The 23,720-nt window shown below is 55.2% G+C and overlaps 7 protein-coding genes across 7 annotated transcripts; 3 read left to right on the top strand and 4 right to left on the bottom strand.

Annotated features, from left to right (window-relative positions):
- Positions 1-602: 602 nt before the first annotated feature.
- MONBRDRAFT_25791 (uncharacterized protein) lies at positions 603-5,669 on the top strand (the record flags this gene model as incomplete). The annotated part of the gene is made up of 13 exons (XM_001746202.1): positions 603-760; positions 863-975; positions 1,084-1,197; positions 1,304-1,408; positions 1,625-1,869; positions 2,028-2,699; positions 2,813-3,565; positions 3,701-4,186; positions 4,336-4,398; positions 4,587-4,699; positions 4,779-4,881; positions 5,041-5,309; positions 5,402-5,669. The coding sequence occupies 13 exons, from the start codon at positions 603-605 to the stop codon at positions 5,667-5,669; spliced, it is 3,462 nt and encodes a 1,153-aa protein (XP_001746254.1).
- A 502-nt stretch (positions 5,670-6,171) lies between these two features.
- Positions 6,172-7,175, bottom strand: MONBRDRAFT_8571 (uncharacterized protein; the record flags this gene model as incomplete). Its single annotated transcript, XM_001746056.1, has 2 exons — positions 6,172-6,279; positions 6,363-7,175. The coding sequence occupies 2 exons, from the start codon at positions 7,173-7,175 to the stop codon at positions 6,172-6,174; spliced, it is 921 nt and encodes a 306-aa protein (XP_001746108.1).
- Positions 7,176-8,604: 1,429 nt separating this feature from the next.
- On the bottom strand, positions 8,605-10,579 carry MONBRDRAFT_8570 (uncharacterized protein; the record flags this gene model as incomplete). The annotated part of the gene is made up of 4 exons (XM_001746055.1): positions 8,605-9,645; positions 9,753-9,840; positions 9,941-10,041; positions 10,136-10,579. The coding sequence occupies 4 exons, from the start codon at positions 10,577-10,579 to the stop codon at positions 8,605-8,607; spliced, it is 1,674 nt and encodes a 557-aa protein (XP_001746107.1).
- Positions 10,580-11,617: 1,038 nt separating this feature from the next.
- Positions 11,618-12,712, top strand: MONBRDRAFT_8569 (uncharacterized protein; the record flags this gene model as incomplete). Its single annotated transcript, XM_001746201.1, has 1 exon — positions 11,618-12,712. The coding sequence occupies one exon, from the start codon at positions 11,618-11,620 to the stop codon at positions 12,710-12,712; it is 1,095 nt and encodes a 364-aa protein (XP_001746253.1).
- A 670-nt stretch (positions 12,713-13,382) lies between these two features.
- MONBRDRAFT_32577 (uncharacterized protein) lies at positions 13,383-15,447 on the bottom strand (the record flags this gene model as incomplete). The annotated part of the gene is made up of 7 exons (XM_001746054.1): positions 13,383-14,377; positions 14,565-14,632; positions 14,741-14,891; positions 14,977-15,020; positions 15,136-15,224; positions 15,320-15,367; positions 15,403-15,447. The coding sequence occupies 7 exons, from the start codon at positions 15,445-15,447 to the stop codon at positions 13,383-13,385; spliced, it is 1,440 nt and encodes a 479-aa protein (XP_001746106.1).
- A 545-nt stretch (positions 15,448-15,992) lies between these two features.
- Positions 15,993-17,928, top strand: MONBRDRAFT_32576 (uncharacterized protein; the record flags this gene model as incomplete). Its single annotated transcript, XM_001746200.1, has 6 exons — positions 15,993-16,276; positions 16,679-16,741; positions 16,853-16,922; positions 17,074-17,271; positions 17,402-17,441; positions 17,563-17,928. The coding sequence occupies 4 exons, from the start codon at positions 15,993-15,995 to the stop codon at positions 17,125-17,127; spliced, it is 471 nt and encodes a 156-aa protein (XP_001746252.1). The 3' UTR covers positions 17,128-17,271; positions 17,402-17,441; positions 17,563-17,928.
- Positions 17,929-18,473: 545 nt separating this feature from the next.
- MONBRDRAFT_25786 (uncharacterized protein) lies at positions 18,474-19,994 on the bottom strand (the record flags this gene model as incomplete). Its single annotated transcript, XM_001746053.1, has 1 exon — positions 18,474-19,994. One exon carries the CDS (start codon positions 19,992-19,994, stop codon positions 18,474-18,476), a length of 1,521 nt encoding a protein of 506 aa, XP_001746105.1.
- Positions 19,995-23,720: the final 3,726 nt, after the last annotated feature.

The following is a 23,720-nucleotide window of genomic DNA, read 5'->3' as shown; positions in this document are numbered from 1 at the left end:
AACGCTCATGGCGCGAAGCTCGCAGCACGGAGACCCTCGCAGCACTGATTTTGACGAGAACCACTGCTACAATAGCAAGCCTTGTTCACCAAGCAGGCCCTCCCAGGCCAGGTTAAGGGCCCAACAGCGACGTTGGACTGCCCGCCGCCCGTCGTCTGTCGAGTTGCGCCGTCGGCGTTCGTTCGTTCGCGCGCGACGGTTCGTGCTTGGCAACGTTCTGACTTTAAAAGCAGCCCTCTCACTGCTTTCGCCAAATAAATCCTTGAAATGAAAAGGTTATTATCACTGCCTACGTCTGCTTCCTGTGTTTTATGTTATGGTCACTGTTTTCTTATTCTGGTTACAAACGGGGGCAGAGCGCCGTGACCTCCCCGAGCAGCGCCTCCGCCGGCCTCTTCCTCCCCCTCTCCCTTGACTCCATTTCCCAGCCCTTGATGGGCTTGGCCGCCGTGTTTTTGAGCTTCCTGGCCGCGTCGTTGATTAACTTGCAACTGCGACGAAAGCCACGTTGCAGCGCGAGAGCAGATGAGGATACGTGTCGCGTGCACAAGCTCGTGCGAGGGTCGGCAAAGTAGCTAGGCAGGTGTTGGAGACCAGTCGCCATGGTGTCCGCCCCTGCTGCTGGGGCGCTGGCCGTGCTTGTTGCCCTGGCATGCATCCCTTGGGCCCAGGGCTGCTATGAGGCTGGCACGAAAAATCAAGGCTGCGAGGACTTTAATAACACCCGTACCTGTCCTCGCTGTTGTTATGGGTCTTTTTGGTTCGGTGCCAGCTGTGATCGAGGCCTGGTGGCGCCACTGAGCGGATCCATTGCCATGGTGCCGAATGAGCCTGACAGGATGCTTGCCGGCATTGGTGGTAGGCTTGGCAGACCGCGGCGCTTCTGGCCACAAAACTTCACCCCACGCATACAGACGCACGCACACACTCATACTCTTGAGTTTCCCAAGATGCCTGGCTCATCTCGGCTAATCGGTGTGCTCACATGTCAAATCATGACTGAACGATGGATAGGTGGTGCACTTGGCGTGTATGACTTTAGACGGAAACAATTTGCGCGCATCTTGCGTCCAAATCATACAGGCTACACTTTCTCTCTCTCGATTCCGCGGCATAATCTGGAAATTGCAGTAGCAGCAAACTATGCCATCCTCTTTGACCCTCAACTCGTTCTTTCAGCGGAGGTCCAAGCGCTTGGTGAGCCCTTGGCCAATCGCCATGATTGACTCTCTTATCATGTTTTTTTTTTTTTTTCCTCCTCGCACACCTCTGTTCATCAGGATGATCTGCTTCATGTTTTCAGGCACATTGCCAACGTGGGCTATTAACGATGGAACCTTTCTAGGCTATACCAACGCTACGATACCAACAGGCACTGCCGCTGTCATTGGCACCCTCTCATCTGAAGGTGTGCACCTGACTTGTGGGCTTGATTCGATCATTATCACTTCCTCGTTGTTCCTCGCTCTTTTTCATGCCCTGTCTCGGCCTAACTTTCTGTCGCCCACCTGCTTTTGTTTTCGTTTGGGTCCACCTCCTGCCTTCCACTTCGCTTGCTTGTTGCCCTTTGTCATCTTGGACCACATACACGTTGCCATATTCACGCGCGCGGGATGCCGCGCAGGCAAATATGTGTATTTTGGCACTTTCTCGGGCTGGGTTGGCAAATCCACGCTGGTCCACATCTTCCCGCAAGAAGGATCCATACATATTGATTTGACAACTACCGGTCTGTTCCAAGCGGCACGGGAGCTGGGCGTCCAGGTTTTTGACTCGGAATCGGACAGCAACCTAGTTCAACTTCAAGCGTGTCAAATGGTGTTGCACAATCAGGGTACCGACCTCTTCATTACAACGTTATGGGGTGGCGTACGTCCACGAGCCCGGCTATTTGCACGTTGCGCTGCTTGAAATCTCTGCTCACGCCCTTTTGCTCTGTGATGCCCCTCCCCCCGCTCCCCTTCTATCCTTCTCCCTGACCAAAGTTGTTTTGGCTCAAGGCCTCAGACTTGTCCATTGTGGCTCAGGTGCAGCTGCTGCCTTTTGGTCTTGCACCCATGGCCTTGACAATTTTAAATACGACACCCGTTGTCAATGGCTCTGCCACCATCGATGTGATGGTTGGCCACCACGGCCCTAAAACCTCGGATCCAGTCCCACAAATACTCAAACGTTCCTACGCATCACGCTGGCGTATCACGTTCAACAACTCTGGCCCCATCGTTTTTAACCTCGACCATCTAATTTGGAGGACACCAGCCTCAAGCTCACGGGTGGAGGCTTTCATCCCGTCCTCACTGCCTGGCACTCATCAGTACTACGCCATTAATTTTGAAAACCGCTTCTTTTCCATGAACCCTGCAAACGGTGCCTTTGCTTTGCTGGCCTCGCACGACTTTCCCTCGGGTCGCAACCTGTGCATGATTCACTCGAGCTCACAAGGTCCCCTGGTACTCGTGGGACCTGGCGCTATCAATGACGAAGCCGACTTTCCGATCAGACTCCTTCGCTTTGATCCCGACGCACAGGGCTTGACCGAGATTATAGAGGCAACGTCTCTGCCTCTCACCATCCAATTCGCTTACATGGGCACTTTCTCACTCATCTGCTTGACCGACGCATCTTACAAACTCAATTGCTTCACTCGCCTCGGTCGGCGTCTGGTGACCAACATTCAGCTACCAAGCTATGAAACTACTGTAAGAGTACATTTGTGTCAAGCCGCTTGTCCCGACATGAAGCCACCGGAAACGTCCGATGGCAACGCGTGCGCGTCATGTGTTCTTACAATGCACGTGTGCGGCCCACATAGGTCATTTTTGCCAGCTCGCTCAATGTTCATGTGCTTGCTGTGTCAGCGGGCCAGCCAATGCTGTTCTACACGGCCACTATAGCGACAAACACGGTTGTGGATGATGATGATGAGGAGATGGTTGATGTGGTGCTTGCTCAGCCCGAAACATTGCAAGTCTGGAATGGCCAGGAGGTGCTCTGTTCGAGTATTCTCAACCAGTACTGGATTTTGAATCAGCAGCTTCTTGAACTGATTGAGGGGCAGATCCAGGTGGTGCAAGATTTGCCGTTTCTTCCCAACCAATGGAATGGCACGTGCGCAGTCTCCGTCGACCAGTATCGTCTCCTGGTTTGCGCCGACAATACCGCTAGCTGCTGGAGTGTGACCTTGTCCGCAAGCTCTTCTACCAACTCGCCATCGCGCATAAATTTCAATCCGACCCTTGCTTCTTCGGTGAATATTCTTCTCTTAGTCAAGTCCTACGCCCTCCTTGCTACGTCTGCTGGCACGGTTGTGCGATGGGGCTTTGCCAGCGGTCAAACGGCCTGTGCACTCGCTCTGGACCTCGAAACAAAGCGCGAAAAGCCTTTGCTGGGAGCCCAAGCCTTAGCCTCCAATGGGGAGATCACGGCCCTCGTCCCTCTTTTTCAACAGGGGTCCGAGAGCAATCTCAACCTTAGTGGCACCTTCCAACAGCAGTATGTGCTCATCTTTGACGCCAACTTCGACTTTCTAGGCTTGCTTCACCCTACCCTCTTCCCTGTCGAGCAAGTAGGCTGCCGCGCTGCAGTTGCCCGACGCATGCTCTGATGCCATCAGAGCAATGCTATATATGTACCCACTTGCGTGTTCCTCACCGCGCTAACGGCCGCCTTGTTTGCGCACGACTGGTGGTGTCCTTACCAGGTCTTGATCAGGGAAGGCCGCTTGCTGACTGTTGATCAGATGGGGGCTGTCATGGTTTACGTTCTGGAGAACATTGGGGACTTTTTTGAGCAAACGGACATTCTCGATGGGCCCACCTTGATGGGTGCTTGCGATCTTGAATCCCTGATCAAACCCGTTGATTCCGGCTCCAACCCGAACACGGGAATCCTCACGCCCATACCATCAACCAGTGGCTCGTCCTCATTTGTGACCGTACTGTCTGTGGTCATACCCGTCGTTGCCTTTCTTCTTCTACTCCTTGGCCTCGTCGTCTATCGCCAGCGGACCCAAGTCGCGAGTCCGCATCGGGCTTTGATGCAGGCCCTCGAAATGGCCCGCGATGACTTTGTCTGCGCCAATCCCTCCCTCAAGGAGCACGACCTTGCAGATGTGCGCTGGCTTCAAAGCAGTGACGTTATGCTGATGGAGGAGTTGGGCCGGGGTGCTTTTGGTCAGGTCCACAAGGTGAGCTTGGCGTCTTGCTCTTCCCAAACTATCTGTTGTGCTTTGTATCCCCATTCTTTTTTTAATTTGTGCAGCATTGTCGTTTGTCGGCCCCAACCCCGAACCTTGCTTCTTTGCTTGGGGTGTGACCCTACTGTTTTGTGGTTTAGGCTATCTGGCAAACGGAAAAGGGCCCACTGACTGTGGCGTACAAGCGGAACACGGCCAATCAGGTGCGCACCCTGCTCGTGTGCTCTCTCTAAATCTCTCTCAACATCTCTCTGCCTCTCTGTCTCTGCCTCTCTGTCTCTGCCTCTCTGCCTCTGCCTCTCTGTCTCTCTGTCTTTGTGTTCCTCCAAGATACCATCGCCCTCATTCTTATTGGCTTCTGTGCCTTCCATAATTTTCTGACCTGGGTCAGGAGGGTGAAGTGACGGCGGTTCTGCACGAAGTATTGGCGCTGCATAGTCTACGCAGTTGCCCCTATATCGTGAAACTTCTTGGTTTAGCTCATGATCCAGCGTCGGGTGGCGGGTGCGTGACCCTGCCTTTCAAACACCGTGCACGTCATTGAGCTTTTATGACACGGATAACTTTGTTGTCTCGTCCATAGGCTAGCTTTGGTGCTGGAATATGCCTCGGGATCAGATTTGCGCTCCAGCTTGATGGCTTCTCCCGTCTGGCAAAAGTCACGGCAGATACAATGCGCTCTCGAGGTCGGCCTGTCTCGTCGGGAACAGCAAGCTCGCTGTTCAAATGGCGATCGTCTGATGCCATGAAAGGCTGGGTGCTAACCCTTGCCCCTGCCACGTGTGCCCCCCCCCCCGCCTTTTTTTTCCCCCGCCTCGCCCCTCTTTTTCTTTACCTTCCGACAGGTGGCCCATGCCATTGCATATCTACACGAGCACAACGTCATTCATCGCGATTTGGCTGCGCGCAACGTTTTGGTCTTCGAGGCAGAGATGGAGGATGGCCATACTCGTTTCAGTCTGTTCCGTTCTTCAAACGTCATGTCCAGAGGCATGCCATCACGTTATTGCAGCTCACAAGAGGCCCACTGTCGCCGTGCTGCTGTAGTTACACGATTTCTACCGACAAGTATCAATTACTACAATCCTTCGGTCGTCAAAGCCATGCCCTTTCGGTATGTAATCATGGCTACATCTCATGTTCCATGTGACTGAGCCTGTGCACACGCGAAGACAGTTGAAGGCATGTTTTCGGTCCGTCAAATAGGTGGCAAGCCCCAGAGGCGCTGGTGGAGCAGAAACATGCCCTATCCTCGGACATGTGGTCTTTTGGTGTTTTGATGTGGGAGATTGCCCAACGCGGGGCTCGCCCCTATGCCGACATCAGTGAGCCTCGCGACGTTGTGGGCTTTCTGCGTCGCGGCCACCGACTTGCATTTGATCCGCACACTAGCCCAGCCACCATCGTCAGGTTGGTTCACTTGACGCCGTGTGCCGGAAGACAGCAGTTGCACGACACCGAGCTTGTCATCTGACCCCTCGTTTCATGCACACGAATGTCGTGCTGGTCTGGATGGCAGAGTGGCGGCCGCATGCTGGGCATGGTCGGCCAGCGAGCGACCCACAATCAAGGATGTACAAATGCAGCTTGAACAGGGTTTGATCGAAGAACAAGCTGCAGAGGCCGGCCAACCAGGAGACTATATTGAAGTTCCGCCCGCCCCAGGTTTCACCAGTTCAACAGGGCCCGCCGCAACGCCCTCATCGGCACCTGCAGCGAGAATAATTGCTTGGGATGCGGCTCCGGGCGAGTCAGAGACTGCACTCTGATGTACTTCCATGAATTATTTACAATAATTGACGTTTGGTTCCTTATTCTTATTTTGGTGGTCGCCATGGCTATGCACGCCCCCTCGGCAGAGCATTCATTCTTTTCACATGTAACAACGACATAAAATTGCGGCGGACCACAACGAACATAGGCTGCGTGGGGACCCAACGAACAATGGCCGTCTCGGATCGCAAATTTATAGCGCCTTAAATGCATGTGTCCACGGGCGCGGCCTCGTGGCCTTGAAATAGTTGAACAAATTTCGAGGGTTGTACCCCCACAACATAGGAGAAGTCGTATCGAAAATGATGCTTCTAGACAAGAGGGTGCACACCTCATCAGCAACAAGCAATCATAAGAAGCAACTTGTGAGGCCAGGAAGGGGTGGCGTGCTAACCTGGAGCGTTTCCAGAACGTCTATGGGCCCATGGTGATCGGCATCTAGCAGGTTGCAGGCCAACTCCACATGACCATCGTGAGGGAGTAGCATAGCCTGGACCAAGCCTGGGCGACGAACAGCAGCTAGCGCGGCCTCCTGCTCGTCTTCAGTGCAAGATGTGCAGAGTGCAATGTTGAAGCCGGTGGTCCAAGGACCGGATCCCACGGTGCACACGCCGTGCCTCAGCTGACTGTCAGAGCTGGCCCGGACATCAGGAGGCAGTGACTGTAGGGCGGACGCAAGAGTAGGAGGGATGCCGCACCATCCCTGTGGAGTTGTGCGATCAAAGTACCCAAGAGCTCGCCGCAGATCCACCAATTGTCGTTGTTTTGGGTGAGCGGGTCCATAGAGATAAACGGGGACTGCCTGTGCCGCGATGGACGCGCCAACGTCGTGAACGAGCTGAATCGCCTGCTCTGAGTGCCCCACGCCGACGAGGCTAGTGCCTTCCGCCACGGCCGTGACGTCATGGCAGGAAATATGATCGATGGTGCCAAGACGCGGGTGGGAGGCCACGTGTGACTCCATATCAATAAGCTTGCAAGCATTGGCCCCGATCACTCCGGCAGCTTCGGCCAGAGCAGGGCTCGAGTCACTCAACAGGGTGAGACTCGAACGGTGATAGGGCTTGTCGCGAAACGTGTCGACAAGCCGAACCCCGGCGCAAGCTTCGGCCAAAGCCACGAGCTGATCCAGTACCACATTGGACCGACCCTCGGATAGATATATCTTGAGGGCCAGCACGCGCTGCCGAAGGCCCGCGACGGCCATGATCGTCAGCGAGCAAGGGCTGTCAGAGGAGATCCGGCGCAGGTCCGCAATCTGCAGGTAGCCAAGGCCACAAGACTTTCTTAAATACTACTACTTGCTTATTTTAAGCGCAAATCAGAACCGCTCAGACCCCGACCACCGCCGCGATCGCCACTGTGTCGCCACCGCCGCCACTACCCGCCACTGCCACCACAACGCGCACGCAGTCCGGAGGCGAAAAACGCAAGCAACACAAAATTGCACACAAGTTCTACATCAGGTGCACATGTTTCTGCACGAACCAAGCTTGGTCTCCTGTTTCATTCTACTTTAACGCGTTATTTTGCTACACGAGCAACATCAACAATCCGAATGTGTGCAAGCGACATGACGTCGCAGAAGTTGAGATTTTCAAGTTATTGACTATATATCCTAGCTTATTGTAGAACGTAATACGATTACAATGCGACTTATTGTTGAAAATTGATGAGATATTGAATTGAAAAGAGCTGGTGTTAAAAGCAGTTTTTGAGTTGCTTGCTACGGGGGATCGAAACCCCGACGGGGATATGGATGCCGCACCGCGCACCCTGGGCTGGTGTGAGCAAGATTCCACAGGTGTGGAAAGGCTCAGTGATTGCTGGTGGGAATGGCTGGGCATTCGGCATTTTTTTGGTTGTCAGGTTGGTCAGCCAAAAGGCCAGTCGCTTTGGGTGATAGCAGAGGCGGCTTGTTCTAGCGAGCAAGTTTTCTAGCACAAGCGCGTTGTGCGTGACAAACAAACGCGCCTTGAACCGCAAAAACAATAAAAATAAAACATGTTTCCGACGCTAAAGGCCGACGCGCCAGCTGCCCGGCTGAGCGTGCCTCGAGCCCCTCCATTGCCAGAGGCTCGGCCCGGCACCACAGCAGAGCCCATCGAGCCGGCAGCCGTTCTAGTGGAGCAATTGATCCGCCCCCCGCCGAGTTTGGTGCGAGCTGATACCATTCTCTCAACGTTGCGTGAACGGTACGCCTTCTGCCACGGTGGCCACATTGGCCGTTGAACATTGGTTGATACAGACGTATTTCTGACTCGCGGCATTGCGTTGCGCCCTTTGACCCAGTTTTGATGAGCAAATGCAAGCACGTCGTACGCCGGCGGTGACACAACCACGCTGGTGAGGCTTCTGCGGGCCAAATTATCTGCTCCCCTTGACCTCGGACATCTTACGCTTGTTGACTTTGCAGGCGTGATACGCGGCGATGCTAAGCACCCGGGGAATGAATGCTGCCGCGATGTGTCCATGCGGCATTGTTTTTATATCTTTGGCAGCCTCGGAGAAGAGCGCTTCATTTGATCGCAATCACATCTCAATTCACATGCCATCAGAGTTCTCTTGACAATGCACAAAAGCTGCAATGAAATACCTCGTAGTCAAATACGTCGCCCACATTTCCTTGTCCCATTTCAAGACACAAACGTCACGCTATCCGGGCCGCGGTAGCGCAGCGCTGTTTCGGCATACACCAGCTGCACCAGTAGGGGTAAATAGCAGGCTCGCTGCTGACCCAAGACGCGGCGCAGTTGCCGGAGGGTTATGTTGGATGCTGCACCGTATACCATGTCTTCAATCATGGTGTGAGCAGTGACGGCGAGAGAGGCGCCCACTCGTTCCTCTAACAAGGCACGGACAGCCTCGAGTCGCTCGTACGCACGTGCCTCGGGCGCAACGGACAAGTTCAACCGCTGTTGGTGCAGTAAAAACTCAATCACAACATTCGCAGGCGCTTGGCGCTGAGTAGCGGCGGATGAAGTTGAGCCTTGACTGACCGCTGATTGGGCGTCCGAGCCGCGAGAGCTCTCAATAGCTGTGCCAGGGCTGGGTTGGGCAGTAAGCTGCTCAACGGGGGAACAACCACGTGTTGTTGTCTGAGAAGGTGGAGAGCTTGGTTCCGTCAATGGGGGATGGGAAACTATCATCCACCCGTTGTTGGAGCTACTGCGCTGTAGTAGTTGTTGAGGGATCGGGGAGCATGCTTGCACTGGAGAAGCAGTGGCGTTGATGGGCGACTCCCGTCGTACTGTGGGCTTGTGAGCGGCAGCAGGGGCAACGTTTCCCTCTTCCAGCAAAGGTGTGGGTTGCATGGGCGGAGGTGCGAACCCCAGATGATGGCAAGCTCGGTCACGCAGGTCCGCCCGGCCAGGTCTTGGGTCTTTGTTGCCGGTGACGGAAGATGGGGTTCTGGTTGGGGCGGCAAGGCCTACTCGTTCCAGGAGAAGCGGGCGAGCAGCGCGTGCATATTTTCGAAGTGCACCGCGTAGGACGTCTGAGGTTAAAGCCTCTAGCGTATCAATACGCGCGGCTGCCTCAGACGCAAGCATACCCTCCAGAAGGTGGTGCATCGGGAGTGGGTAAATGAAGGAGGGTGGCGCAAACTTTGCGGCTGAGACACGCAAAAGCAGTTCCGTTACGGAATGCGCGGCAAATGCTCGGCGCAAGGTCATGAGCTGTGGGTTGAGTCCGTCCGTGCAGGTGTGAGTGCATCGACAAACTGGCGTGCAGTAGTGCACGCGCTGCATCGCGCTTTGGTGTTGTTCATGCAATCTAGGCTAACCTCGTAAAAGATGCAGCCAGCTGCCCAGACGTCTGATTTACGATTGTAGGGCCGACCAGCAGCTATTTCAGGGCTGAGGTAGTAAGGTCTACACACCAAAGAGCACGTAATAAGGCGAGGTAAATGCTCAGACACTCACACCAGGAGCCTGTGCATTGGCTCATTGCTGCGTATCGTGTACTACTCACGTGCCCACAAGGGTTGTTGCAAAGGCGTCTGGGGAGTTGAGGCAGGTTGCCACACCAAAATCGCCCAGCTTTAGATGGCGACGCCCGCTCAAGAAGACATTCTAAAGTTTGCAGCAGTCAGGCACACGGGCTGAGTCACGGGTGATAACGACAAGACGTGAACGGCTTTGCGGGCATGTGAAATGTTGCTCAAACCTGCGATTTCAAGTCACGGTGCAAAATCTGACACTCGTGGTGCAGGTAGTCGAGCGCTAAGAGCAGCTGGGTGAGCCAATCAAGTACTTGCTCAGGGCGGAAGAGATAGCCACGGTTGCGTTGTTCCGCGATGGCCTGGGCCAGATCACCCTCGGGGCAGTGTTCCATGACGATGCGAAGGTGCGAATGGTGCAGAAAGGCTGTGCGATAGCGCACAATGTATGGATGTCGAAGCCGTTGCAGGAGGCGAGCCTCATTGAGGGCCCGGCGACGACGAGCCTCATCCAGTGGAGCTAGATCAATGCTCTTGAGCGCTTCAACGCCATGCCGTGAGGTGGAGGGCCGTGTCAGTGGAGAGGCCTGGGAGTGCACGAGATACACCGTTCCAAAGGTACCTCGCCCAATCGTCTCAAGACGCACAAACCCCTCGCCAAGCGACTCCATTGTTTGTGGCTAGGGTAAAGCTGTGAGCTCGGCGGGCAAGTTGAGAAAAATGCCCGGTAGGCACACGGCCCACCTATCTCCCTACCCCGCCCCATCCCTGCCCCACCTCCCTGCCTCGCCTCGCCCCCACCTCCTCGATCTCAGTTTCCCTGCACATCCACATCACAAAGTGCCTGACACCTTCCCTACGCATCAAAAAGTTGAAGTTGATTGATGTGTGTGTGTGTGTGAAAAGAACACAATCACATCAACACATCACACACACAAAGCGATCAAACTCGAAGGCAAAGGCACCGGCATCAGAAAGGGGTAGGTGGAGCCACACAGAATTACAGAGGTTCAGGTATTGAAAACCCAGAGGCACGGCCAGGTCAACAAGGCCACATCAGCCGGACACCAGCCGTTCAAGCATCACATGCGACTGTATGTCGCTTGATCCCCTAAGGTTCATGGCCTTCGTTTTTTTTTTTTTGTTGTTGTTGTTCCTTCGCGCCGTTTCGTCTGACAAACGAGTGGCAGTTGAATTTTCAGGCGCGCGGAGGTTGATCGATGAGGAGCTGTGGGGGCGGTGAGAGGAGCTGTGAAGGGTGAGGAGCTGTGATCGATGAGGAGCTGTGTGGTTGAGGAGCTGTGGGGGTGAGAGGAGCTGGGGGTGAGGAGACACGCTTCAGGCCACAGGGTGGCATGTGTTCGACTGAAGGCCTGCATTGCCCATATGTGGCGTGCGGGCAGGTTGTCGAGCCCTGTCTGCACGAATCGCTCCTGCCGGATGGCTGTCTGACGCTGGCCTGTCCGCAATGCCGACGTAATGTCGGGTTTTGTGATGTTTGTGGCCGTTTGACTGGTTTGCCCAGCCAGGGCCACCCTTCTCGCTGTGCGCACTGTGACTTTTGGCTGCTAGAAGGTGCGAATAGATCTTGATTGACCTTGTGCAGCCCCGAGCGCGTCTGCCGTGTTTTGCCGCCGCTCGCCTCATGTGCCATCCGAGGCTCGCCTGACATAGATGCCAAACTGCGCGATCGACTTTTTGTACCGCCCATGGATTGCTATGACATGGCGGCCACCGTTTGGTTGCAGCATGCGCTGTTTGGCGCCGCCTATGCGCGTCAAAAGGCCGATGCCAACGCACGCTTGTGTGAGCAGGCCCGGGAAGGCCGCCTCAACGACTCGCACCCTTCGGATCAATTTCAAATCCGACCCTCGCTATCCAGTGACATCACGCATGCCAGCTCAACACCGTCGCCCAAGCGCGTGCGTCGAGCCGCTGGTGGTCTGGCCGAAGGGCCAGCCCCGCCCAACTGGGGCGCTCTTGCGCTTGAGCAACAGCTCCTAGCCAATCGCCTCATGCAACATCGCGTGGCTCACCCCACCGTCACACCGTCCCTGAATCTGGCTTTTCTTGAGCCCGAGCTGAGCGCCCCCGAGGAAGAAACACTGATGCACGCCCTCGTCCAACATGGTCATGAAGCCGAGGCGCGCCAGCTCACCTCCCGCCTGCGCGCACTTCGCCACATGCGCGTGTTGCGAACAGAGCAGCGAGCCGCATATGCAGCGTTGCAGCGTGCCCAGCTGTTGCCGACGACCTCAACGTCTAATTACCGACCTGGCCTCGAGGCCTCGCCATCCTCACCTGCCCCTCTTCTTGCTCGACTCTTGAAGGCCCGTGTCAAGGCCTTAGCACCCAGCTCTACAGATCAGGCGACCAACGCCGCTTGCGCAAGTGTCTTACGCGACTTGGCACAGCAGTGGCTAGCAATTCTCGACCTGCCTTCATCTTCCACGGATACCAGCCCACCAACACCTCCCAGCAAAGTCACGTACGCTTTGAGCTTCTTGTCCATCTTGCACCATACGAGCGGCTCAAACTCACGAATTATACCTTCACACAGGGGTCAATTTGCTCTGGGTGACGTGGTGTGTCATGGTGAAACGCGCAGTCACGGCCTAATGGAGGAGCAAGGGGGGAAAAGGGCCGAGGCGGAGGCGGAGCAGCCCGGGGATGCAGTCGGCCCAGCTTTTGGGCAAGCCGTGCATACGGAACGCGAGAGTCGAGCCATAGCCTCATTGCTGCGCACCCTGATGAAAGCATATCGGAATTTGACTTGCGATGCTCTTGATTCACATGACGCCTGACGCGCTCAGGTGCCATGTCATCAGATGCGTAGTGGAGAAAGTCGGCTGAATTTATTATAACATCACGTCCAAGCCCACAAACACGTGCTTAAAGTTTTTGTCCGAAAATGCAAGGTTTGATTGTGCTCGTGATGGGATAACATGATTGACATATCACTGCACAGCGGATGAGCTGGTCCAGGATCAAGGCCATGCAGAACCCCCGCCCCTTCCAAAAGATACAATCAAAGATTGATGATAAAAAAAATATATCATAGCCTTCAAATGACAAAATCAACTCAATCCCGAACCACGTCTTGAACCCTGCTGTGACTATCCGTTCTAGGCATTGCCTTAAAAAAACATCGGGTCAAAAAAAAAAAAAAAGTCGAAAAGTCACGTGCATGGTGATGGCAAGACGTGCCGACCCCCGCCCCAAACAATACAAACAAGACAGATAGAAAAAGACAGATCATGAACGTGCCTTCTTGTTCCTCAGGAACAACCCACAAAGGCCAAGATTGCCGGACAGCCAGGCATGGCGCATTGCAAAGAAAGCCGGGCAAACATACAACATACATAATATTTATACATGTACATAAAACGTACAGGCACATATACATGAATACAATCGTAGATGTGGCCCACAGGCAAATGGATACTATCTCACAGCAACGCAAATCTCAGGACGTCACTTGTACAGCTGAGCCAAAGACAGCATGTCCATGGGCTGACGGGCCCGGGCATGGGAGCCACGACGGGGCTTGATGAGGCCCGAGTTTGGCACGGCCCACTGCGAAGATTCTCGACGCACAATACCTTCCGACCGGCGGCGTTGGGCCGGGGCTGGAGCGGGCGCATGCTGCAGCGAGCTGGGTGGCAGCTCTGAGAGACGGCGACGCGGTATCCGCGGGGAATTGCGCGGAGAGGAGCCTGGCGTCCGACCATCAATAAAATCACTGTTGCGGCGTATTTGTTGGTGTTCAAGGTTGATGGCCCGGTGGCGGCTAGCATCTCGTACGGCCTTGGCGCGATTCTCCGTCGGCGACTTGCGGTGGTGCTCATCATTTCCCGGCGTTCCCGCTGGAGGGTGGGCCCCGGCTGCCCCGGGAGGGTCTTCGGTCACGTTGACTTGACTGGGTACGCGCAGAGCGCCCAGAACACGGCCACGGGGTTGTTGAAGGGGAGCCAACTGCGCAGCGGGGCGAGGCTTGGCGTCAGCCACGTGGACATGCAGAGATGGCACGGAGCCTTGAGTGGAGGTTCGGCTCGTGGGAGCTGCCGGTGCCTCAGGTTGGGCTGCTTTTGCGCTTGCAGGGGCTGGTTCCTTGACGTAAGGCTCAATCAGGGGATTGGCGATGAGTTCGCGGATGGTGGGCCGGGCGCGAGGGTCAACGTTGAGCATGGCGCAAACAAGTTCTTGTAGTTCGACAGGAACTTCAGGAGGAAAGCTGCGGTCGAAGCGACCGCGCCGAATGCGGCTCATGAGGCCATCCATAGACTGAGCAATAAATGCGGGTTTAAACATGAGCATCTCATAGAGCACGCAGCCCAGGGCCCAAATGTCCACGGCCTGGCCATATTCCTTGGCGCTGGCCTGCTCTGGTGACATGTACATGGGTGTGCCCACGGGTGTTTTGCACGTGCGCGCCGAAATTCTTGCAGCGTTGGCATCCAGGACGCGAGCTAAAAGCAATCAGGCAGGCACCCACAAGGAGCGAGCAAAGTGAGAGCAAGAACCGATGGTGCTTCGAAGGATGGCCAGGGATGATGATGGTGACGATGATGACGACGAGCATGACAGTGATCGTGCTAATTATGATCCTGACAGACAAGTCTTGGACAGGCGAAGAGAGAAGGAGGGGGGCCGCACCAATGCCAAAGTCACCAAGTACAACGTCATCGCTTTCGTTGAGAAAGATGTTGGCAGCCTTGATATCGCTGGGAGCGGGTTAGATTGGAGGGAGGTGTGTAGCGGGCACCAATGAGAGCAGCGCGCGGCGCTTAATGGACGAAGAGGCGCATCCCATGCTTGGTGCTCAAACGTACCGGTGAATTTTGTTCTGGCGGTGGAGGTAATGGAGGGCTTTGATGATTTGGGCGAGCCACACCAGAACCTTCTCCATGGGAAAAGGGCGATGGGACCGTTTCTGTCGCTCAATGCGGCCATTGAGGTCACCGTTTGGTGCATAGTCCATAACTACACCGGATAGGCATGGGTGAGGGCCAATAGCGAGGGGCAGGGGGGGATGGACCAAAAGATTCGGACATGACACCCAGCGCACCAATAAAAATAGTTCGGCTACCGGCCTTGAAGACCTCCCGGTAGCTATTGAAGGACGGACGCATGGTCAAGTGAGTCGACCAATCGAGGCAAGACCACCCCCAAAAAACGGTCGACATCAGAACGACGAGCATGCGGCGCAGCAGAAAGTGGGACAAACCGGATGATGTTTTCATGGGTCAGGGTAGCATGGAGGCTAGCTTCAGCCAGGGCCTCCTCGAGCTCCTGGCGATTTTGTGCCTTGATTTCCTGTGTGGATGCCCAAAGTTCATGCGATAAGGAAGGTGTGTGGCGCAAAGGAAGCGGCTGAAAAGCATAGCATGGCTTAAAAAGGTCGGTCAGACCTTGATGACGCGGAGTTGGCGTGTCTCTAGATCCCGCACAAGAACCGCCTATCAAAGGATTTAAAAGAGGGTGAAAAAAAAACATTGTGAGGCACAGCAGAGGGCAAGAGGTGCCAGGGAGCGGCCATGGGCGCGTCGAGCTGGGTGCACGGCGTGGGTGCTTGGTTGAGGTAGTCGGCGGTGCCAAGTCGGTTGCGTCAAGGCCAACGTCGCTTGAGGGGGTATTGGCGCGGGGCACGTATGACCAGCAACGACGCTGCTCGGAACAGAGGCCCGTGCGCGAACAAACCTTGCCAAAGGAGCCCGTGCCAAGCACGCGGACCTTTTCGTACTTGTCCATGAACAACGATTGGCTCGGCCGGCGGCCCTTGGTTGCTATGCTTGGCATGCACGACCACCACCAAAATTGGGGCAATGGTGGGCGCTATGTTGCAATGCAGGCTTGTCAGCCCGAGCCAGCTCTGGGCAGCAGAATAAACAACGCTGATGGCTCTGCCGAAAGCATGCACGCCCCGAAACGAGCCGTTGGAGTGAGGTCCCCAACCGCGCGCCGCGCCGCCGTCAAGTCGAGAGCGGCGTGGAACAACAAAAAGCACCGCCAAATGTTTTTCTCAAAGGAATTTGAAGGTGTCGACAAGTTGTGGCATAGTTACGACGGTTTCTGAGACAGCTGATGTATTGGTATCTACAACTTCTTGATCTTTTGTGTCACCAACTGCCATGTTGTACCTCTCAAGCGGAAATTCAGAATGTCAGACACTCGGTCCTTGGTAACAACACCACCTGTGTGTGTGTGTGTGTGTGTGTGTGTGTGTGTGTGTGTGTCTCTCTCTCTCTCTCTCTCTCTTTCTCTCTCTCTCTCTCTCTCTCTCTCTCTCTCTCTCTCTCTCTCTCTCAAACTCTCTCTCTCTCTCTCTCTCTCTCTCTCTCTCTCTTTTTGTTTTTTTTGGGAAACGCGTCCCTCTTCTCCCAAAAAAAAAAAAAATCAAATAAAATAAGGAGTTGACCCGACTCGCGCGCGAGTGAGAGAGAGGCGGGTGGCTCAAGCGTTCACGGGCAGGCGTTGATGCTGGCTGAGATTGGATGTCTTGTGGCCCTGTGTGGTGGGTTCTTGTGCGAATCGATTCGCGTGAGCCAAGCCAGAGCACCAGTCTCTTGCCCCGTCGTCTGCCACCTCTGCCGCCATCATGTGGCAGTACTGCTGGCCTCATGTGGTCTATCACATGATCCACCTCTATCCGCGAGACAATCAGCCTGTAGTGTACGTGCACCCCAGATTCTGTTTGACGACCGTTGCCACAGAGACACGCAACTCCGCCGCCCAATGTGACCTCATGCTGTGTTGATGGCGATGCGCAGGGGTCTTCTCCTCCTGCTCGTGACGGCGGGTCTTTTTTACTGGCCGTTTATGGCGCTCTACGAGTACGCAGCGTCCCTGTCAAGCCCCTCCTATCCCTTGGTCCACCGCCCTCCTCAATTCTTGTTCCTACCCCAACCCTCATGTGGTTGTTATTTTGCATTCTGGCACCCTAGCAAAACATCTAACCGCTACTGCGCCTCAAACTTGATCCCTGCCGCTGTCCTTCTGTGTGTGATGAGCGTGGTCAGCCTCGGTGCGCTCCCAATCCGATCCCGCGCTCCTGGCGGCGTCTACTGTCAGCCAAGCACCTTTTATTGGCCCGCCCTTGTTATGACACTCGACTTGATGCACCCCATTCCCCGCTGACCTTGACGTTCTGAATGTTCTTGCGCAGGATTTACGGCGTGTTTTATTCTCCGCTGGCGCCCACCGGCGTGGCTGCGCCTGACTTTCCATGGCTTTGGCATTGTGTCTGCCATTATCTCCATCTATACGCTTCATGTCCTGCTTCAATCCACAGCCTGCCAAGACACCACCTCGGTGGCTTACGATTTTGTGCTGGGCAGCACCATTGTCGGGCTCATGGCCACAGGTATGGGAGGACTTGACACTTCAAATTATCGGCCTTTCGACATTTTCTCGCCCGACCATTTGTCGCCAAGATACCTCATTATTACCATTGTTGGTCATGCCTTCTTGGCCACTCGTGCCCACCATTGCAGTTATCTTTGGATGCTTGGCCATCTTTTGGGTTCGCGAGTGGTGCGTCTGCCTTTTGAAACCTTGACCCCGCGCTGCTTGAGCCGATGCTGTACATGCACTGACATACTCACATGCACGCCGGCCTCGTCTTCAATGACGACACTTTGGACACTTTGGCTAGGCGAGAGCCGGGAACCATGTTGGACGTTGAAAGGAAACGCGGCCAATGCTACAACGCATATCGCATTCTTCCATGCGTCTGGCACGTGTAGCGCCGGACCTTGCCCATGAAAGCTTTTGCATTTCTGTGGAGTTCTTTTCCCAGGACAAGCGCCGAGCTGCGAGCCAGTTGTCTGGCGTTTTTTTCTTTTCTTTATATTGCTGCGGGCCGAGCCTGCTTTTTTTGTCGTTGATCATGTTTCCTTAATTTTGACCGCCTGCTACTGCGTGACTGGATCTCCTGGATCGCAATGAGTGGCTGATGTTGACACAATGAGTATTTCAGTTGAATTTGCGCCTGGCCTATTGGCCTCGCGGTCTTGAAAACAAGGTACCCACAGACACTTACATGTACTGTTCCTCCCCTTTTCTCTCTCATGCCCCAACCACGCATTCGCGGTGAGAGGTTGGGGAGACAGAGACAGGGCTCGAGAGACAGCGAGGGTGAGGGGGATTGACGAGAGCATATTAACGAGAATTAAGACCATGTCGAAACAAAAGAGATAGATAGACAAGATTCTGCTTTTGTCACACGAAAGAGACGAAAAGCAGCGAACTCACTCAGATGTACATATGTAAATCAAGCTTGAGCGAATTCAAAGACGAATGCATGCACTTGTGTGTGTGTGTGTGTGTGTGTGTGTGTGTGTGTGTGTGTGTGTCGCGCCAAACGCAGTGCACAGCATTGCAGAGGAAAATGGGACACAGGGCCAAAGCATTCTGCATGCAGACGGATCACGGTGAAGCTATAACATGCATATCGTGCTCACATGATGGCTTTGCGCCTTGGACGAATCAAACCACAATAGTGAGGTCAGGCAAAGCAGCGCCCATGGTGAGCTAGATTACAACGGCAAGGTTGCAAGTCTGGCATCAAGCAGGCGAGTAGTGTGAGGTTGTGACGAGAGGGCTAAAGGTTTGTGTCGAGGGTATCGGAGTTTGTTGGGGATAGGCGAGGCTGTCGGGGTTGTGCCAAGCAAGGGGCAGGTGTTGTTCGGAGCCAAGCATCTGGGAGTAAAAATTGAGTTCAGTTGACCAGGTAGGCGTGCGGAGGGGCGACATCATCAAGCTGAGGGGCAGTTGGCTAGTCCACGATGGCACAGGCGATCCCATTGTACCCTGTGAACCATCAATCATTTGCGTTGCGCTCGGGTAGAAGCTGGGGTCCAGCCCTTGAGATGGCGGTTGCGCAGGTAGAGGACGGGGTGGCTGCAGATGTTGTTGAAGGAGATGGCGATGCAGTTGCAGCTGTAAATGCAGCTGTTGTTGTTGTTGTTGTTGTGGTGGTGGTGGTGGTGGTGGTTGCTGTGGAGAGAAAAGTTGCTGCGTGGGCGCCGATGGTGCTTGCCAGGTGGAGATCTGGTGCTGTTGTGGCTGGCTTACCCGCGTTTGTGAGGCCAGTGCCTGCAAGAGTACCTGGTCTGGGGTCATGTCCATGACGTTGGGATGGGGGTCTGGCAACCGTGCACCACCGTCAAGAGCGATGGGCGGGGCCAGTGGCTGGCCTTGGGGCTGGGGCTGGGGCTGATCACGCAGCGGTGGGGATTTAGCACACCGCTTGGCAGAAGGACGAGGGTCATGCTGCTGCACGTTCCCGGCGAGCCGATACCTCATCGAGGCCGGCGATGTCGTGCGCGTGGTGGCTTCCAAGGGGGTCTTGTTGCTGTTTTCGGCACATGGCGGGTCTCGCTTCCAGATGCCCGTGGCCGAGTTTAAAGGGTGCAGCGCACCAGCGGACAGCGACAAGTCAAGGTCCTGCATGTCGCGATCCGCAAGGGAGAAGGTTGAGGAGTCACTGTCGTGTCCATAACTTAGGGATGCGGTGCGATGTCGTCGAGCATGAGATCTGGCTCTTCGCAAGGTGGCGGCAGAGTCTTGTGGTGTACCAAGCTTCGACTGGGGGTTTCGCGCCGTAGCTGTTCGGCTGGGTAAGGCTAGCTCAGCCCCGCCATGTTGTTCGTCTTGCTTCGGGGCGCTGGCGATGGGTGGCATTGTACTGGCGGGCGTTGGGTCGCAGTCACAGGCCAGCTGTTGTGGCGCGAAGCTATCAAGATTTGGGGTAATGGGCTGCGTGGAGGACCAGAAGTTGCATATGTTGCAGACACGGGCGTTGTGGCGGCTGCCAATGTGTCGCTTGACATTCTGCTTTTGTTTGCTGGTGTAATCGCAGAAAGGGCATTGTACCCGTTGAACGCCACCGTGTTGACCTTCGATATGTCGGCGCAGAGCATATCGAGTACTGAGCACGGCCGTGCAATGAGTGCAGGGGTACTGGTGAGGCACTTTGGGTCGGACTTGCGTGCGCTGATACTTCTCGTGCTCGGTCGTGAGTTGACGGGCCACGGGATTGGCGCCCTCCAATCGATCGGACGCACCGCGGGCGTCCAGGGTCATGGTGTCCTTGCGTCTGTCAGGGTCAAGCTCTGTTGGCTCTGACGCCATGGGTACGGCACGAGGCGAAAAGCTGACTGGGCACCAAGTTGCGGCAGCGTGGCTGGCGCACAAGCGTGGCCCCACCAGGTTGAGGAAGCCGGTCGACGATTGGTCTCGTCGCTGGCTTGGCAGGGCCGCCAGCATCGGCTGTGGTGGGCGACGCCACGCCCGCCAGGCTGCCCAGGACTAAGGTCCGCCTTTCTTTACTCGACCCAAGCCCCTCTGATTCTTTTCCCCTCCTCACCCGCAGGCCAATGCTTCCGGCAGGTGTGGAGAGTGGATCGTGATGGCGGAGCCAGGACTTGCGTATGTCTGGGGGAGGATAAACTTGAACAAACAGTCAGGCCAGGTAGCAAAGGCGATGGCAGGGCCATCGGGCAAACTTAGGCACCAACGTTAGAGGGTGCGACCAGCGTGTGGTCGACGCGAGAAAAGTGCAAGCGGGACCGCGGGTTCGGTCCCGGATGGGTAAAATGAGGGGGGGATCGTGGGCAAAAAGTGCGTGGAGATGTGCTTTGAAAAGCAAGGGTGCGAGACAGCTGGTTTGCAGCGACGCCCCGACTTCATGTATTCAGGGAAAACGGAGCCCGTACTAGCGAGGTTGAAGCTGACCAGAAACTGGCTCATGAATGCCGGCGAACGAGCGAGCCAAGGAGCGGTGGCCCCGTTTGCAGACAACGTTTGCACACTCGGCAGCACAGTCTCAGTCGCAGTAGCGTCCAGTGGCGCACACCCAGTAGCAGCAGTAGCCGCTTTGCCCCTTGTCTTTTCTCTTCTTTTGATTTCTCGTTGTCTCTCTCTCTCTCTCTCTCTCTCTCTCTCTCTCTCTCTCTCTCTCTCTCTTTTTTTTTTTTCCTTTCTCTCCTTGTCAGTGCAAGTGACGTGTGAAGGCATGGTCAGGCGGAGGGGATGCTTCGGCTGAGGGGTGCTGGTTCGCCGCAAAACCCTGTCGGCGGCTGGTGGCGGCCAAGTCATCCATCGGCACACGATTCACGAATTGGATCAGCATGGGACGCCTCGGGATCGGAATTCCGATCCCGCTGACGGTCCAAACCCGATCCTTCCATCTGTATTTGGACATGTGCTACGCAGATGATAGGTATTGACGTCGTACATGGTCCCATCAGCTGGGATTGAGCGGACACGGAGCACAAGGAGTGGTTTGATGATGATGATGCCTGGCATGTAACAGTGTTGCTGCCTGTGTGTTGGTGATGATGGCTGGCTGGATGGGTGGGAGGCCAGTTGGAGCATCGCCTCCATGCGCTGACAGCCGTCCAAGTCATAGCAGCCTTTCTTTCTGGTGGCATCCAAAACGCATCAAGTCTTGCACCAAAGCGCGAGTCGAAAGAACAGAAGCAAAGCGTCGGTAGGGGATAGGAAGCCAAGAACACGCAAACGGCAGACGCAGGCACTGACATTGGCACTGGACACTGACACTGACACTCATGCAGGCACTGACACTGACACTGACACTGACACTCATGCAGCCACTGACACTGACACTCATGCAGCCACTCATGCAGCCACTATCACAGCTGCAGACGCAGACGCAGATGCAGACGCAGCCAAGCAGTGGGCACTCAGGCAGACTAACAAAACGGTGAAAGGCAGAGTATGGGCCAGGCGGAGACCTCCTCAACATGATGACCCGTATTGACAACTATGGTATGGCCTGTGACGCTGTATGGGGCGGGCCAGGCAAGGCGGGGCAGACGAGCACGACGAAGTCCTGTCCAAGAACTTGTCACGTGTCGTGTGGCCTGTCCCGCTGGTGAATAACAATGCTCCCATTGAACTCATTGGGACTGCGGGGCTGCTTTTCCGATGATCAACTCTGATCAAGTGGCAGGCATTTCTACCGCTGTTTCGCCGGCTTTATCTCGTCAGCTCGTGTCTCGTTTCCGACCGTGTTGCCATCGCCTCTGGCGGTGGAAGCTGTGTTGGCTGTGATTGCAAAAACGGCACTGTTTATGAAGAGCTTGGCCCGTTTGGTCAGCGCACCATGAGTGAAACAGCTCTGGGTATGTCAGGCCCTCTCTTTCTGTGAATGGCCCTTTGACCACGGCATCATTTGTCCGCCTTTGTCCGGGGATGCGCCAACTCTTGATCAACACGCGCAAGGATGTTCTGGCCCAAAGCTTCGCCGGGCCGGCTCAAGCGTACGACCGGGTTTTGACAGGCCCAACGGCCGTGGTACACAAAGACATCAAATTGACAAAGGGCCGAGAAATTGTTGCTCATCTGTCAGCCCGCAGTTTCCTGGCCACACTAACACTGCTGGTTCACCACCCCAATCTAACGTTCAACTGCCCATGCTCAGCCGTGCGCCCTGTGACAAGCATTCTCTGTCCCTTGGATGCAGTTGCTACTACACAAGGGGTGTGGCAGGGTTCAGCAAATAACCCAACTCATCTTACACCGCATACTGTAATGCGGAAGTTGCTTGTGTGTCATGGGTACTCTATCATGTGCGGCATCGAAAGGGCGTGGACGAGTCGGGTCCAAGCACGCAAGAAAGAGTGCAGATTGCTCAAGTGGGATCGCCTCGTCCTCGGCCAGCCCATGCGGATCAAAAGCGCTCAGTGGAGAGCAGTCAAAGACAGGCGGCGAAGTCGGAGGTCAACTTTCTCGGTGCTGGAAAATAATCGGCTGCTCAATACACTGTACATTGGAGGTTCGATTGCTGGTCCTGAACATCATCTTCGTCACAAGTGTGGACCTACAAGCGGGGTGCACATTGCGTGCAAAGACTATACAGGCCAAGCGTCTTGGCGTCGGACCGACTCCTTGTCGATGGCTCGGGATGGGAGGCTCGGGCTTTGCTCGGCCTTTCGAAAGATCTTGTGTGCATCGATGCTTTGTGCTCAGCGTCGTCCTTCTTCTTCACATTTCAAGTTCAAAAGAGCAGACGCAACTACCCTTGAACCTGGACTAAAACCGCCTTGCTCAGCTCGACGCTGGACGCTGCTGATAGGCCATGACCAAGGACATGACGGCCGCTCTGGGTGCACGCGAGCAGCGGTCAGGGGAGGCAGGCGCAACGGCCACCAAAAGTGGCGGCAAAGACAACCAATTTTGGGCGAGAGTAATGATTGACCTACGGGATAATGGCAAACGAGTTGCTGCCGGATTTGTACTTTGAGTTTGCCAAATAAGCGGCAGCCGAGAAGAGGGCCAGCCAAGCCAGCCACTTGATCTGCGCCGCAGACAGAAGCCAAGAATTCACCCATCAACATGGGTCAGCACAAGCACGTGGGTTTCTCAGGGTGGAGACCTTGAAGACGCCATACACACTTTGAGAATAAAGGCGGCGATGCTTGAGACAATCACGCAAAACTGCATCACTGAGGGCAGGCGAAGAGTGGAAGAGAAGTGAGGGTGCGTGCTCTACCCTAGCCCACAACATGGGAGAGCCACGGCAGAACATACAGTCGGCCAAGCCATCCACCGACGCCTGTCCTGAATATGGGCTCACATAGGCCGCAAGCTCGCTCGGCTCGGTTCTACGTCAGTCAGGTGCGAAACCCGGGTACAGGATGAGGGAGGCACGACCACGAAACCTCAAAGTTTGTTCACCATCGCCTCAATGAAAAATCATTTAAACACCAAAGTTGAACAACCAAGTATGCCTCATCCTGGTCTTGATGCCCCACCAGACATCCTTTCACCGCAGCTATCACTACC

Source organism: Monosiga brevicollis, genomic scaffold, assembly GCF_000002865.3.
Source record: "Monosiga brevicollis MX1 MONBRscaffold_11 genomic scaffold, whole genome shotgun sequence".
Lineage (NCBI taxonomy): Eukaryota > Choanoflagellata > Craspedida > Salpingoecidae > Monosiga > Monosiga brevicollis.
The sequence above is the reverse complement of the archived record's forward strand: the minus strand, read 5'-3'. Positions and strand labels throughout refer to the sequence as shown.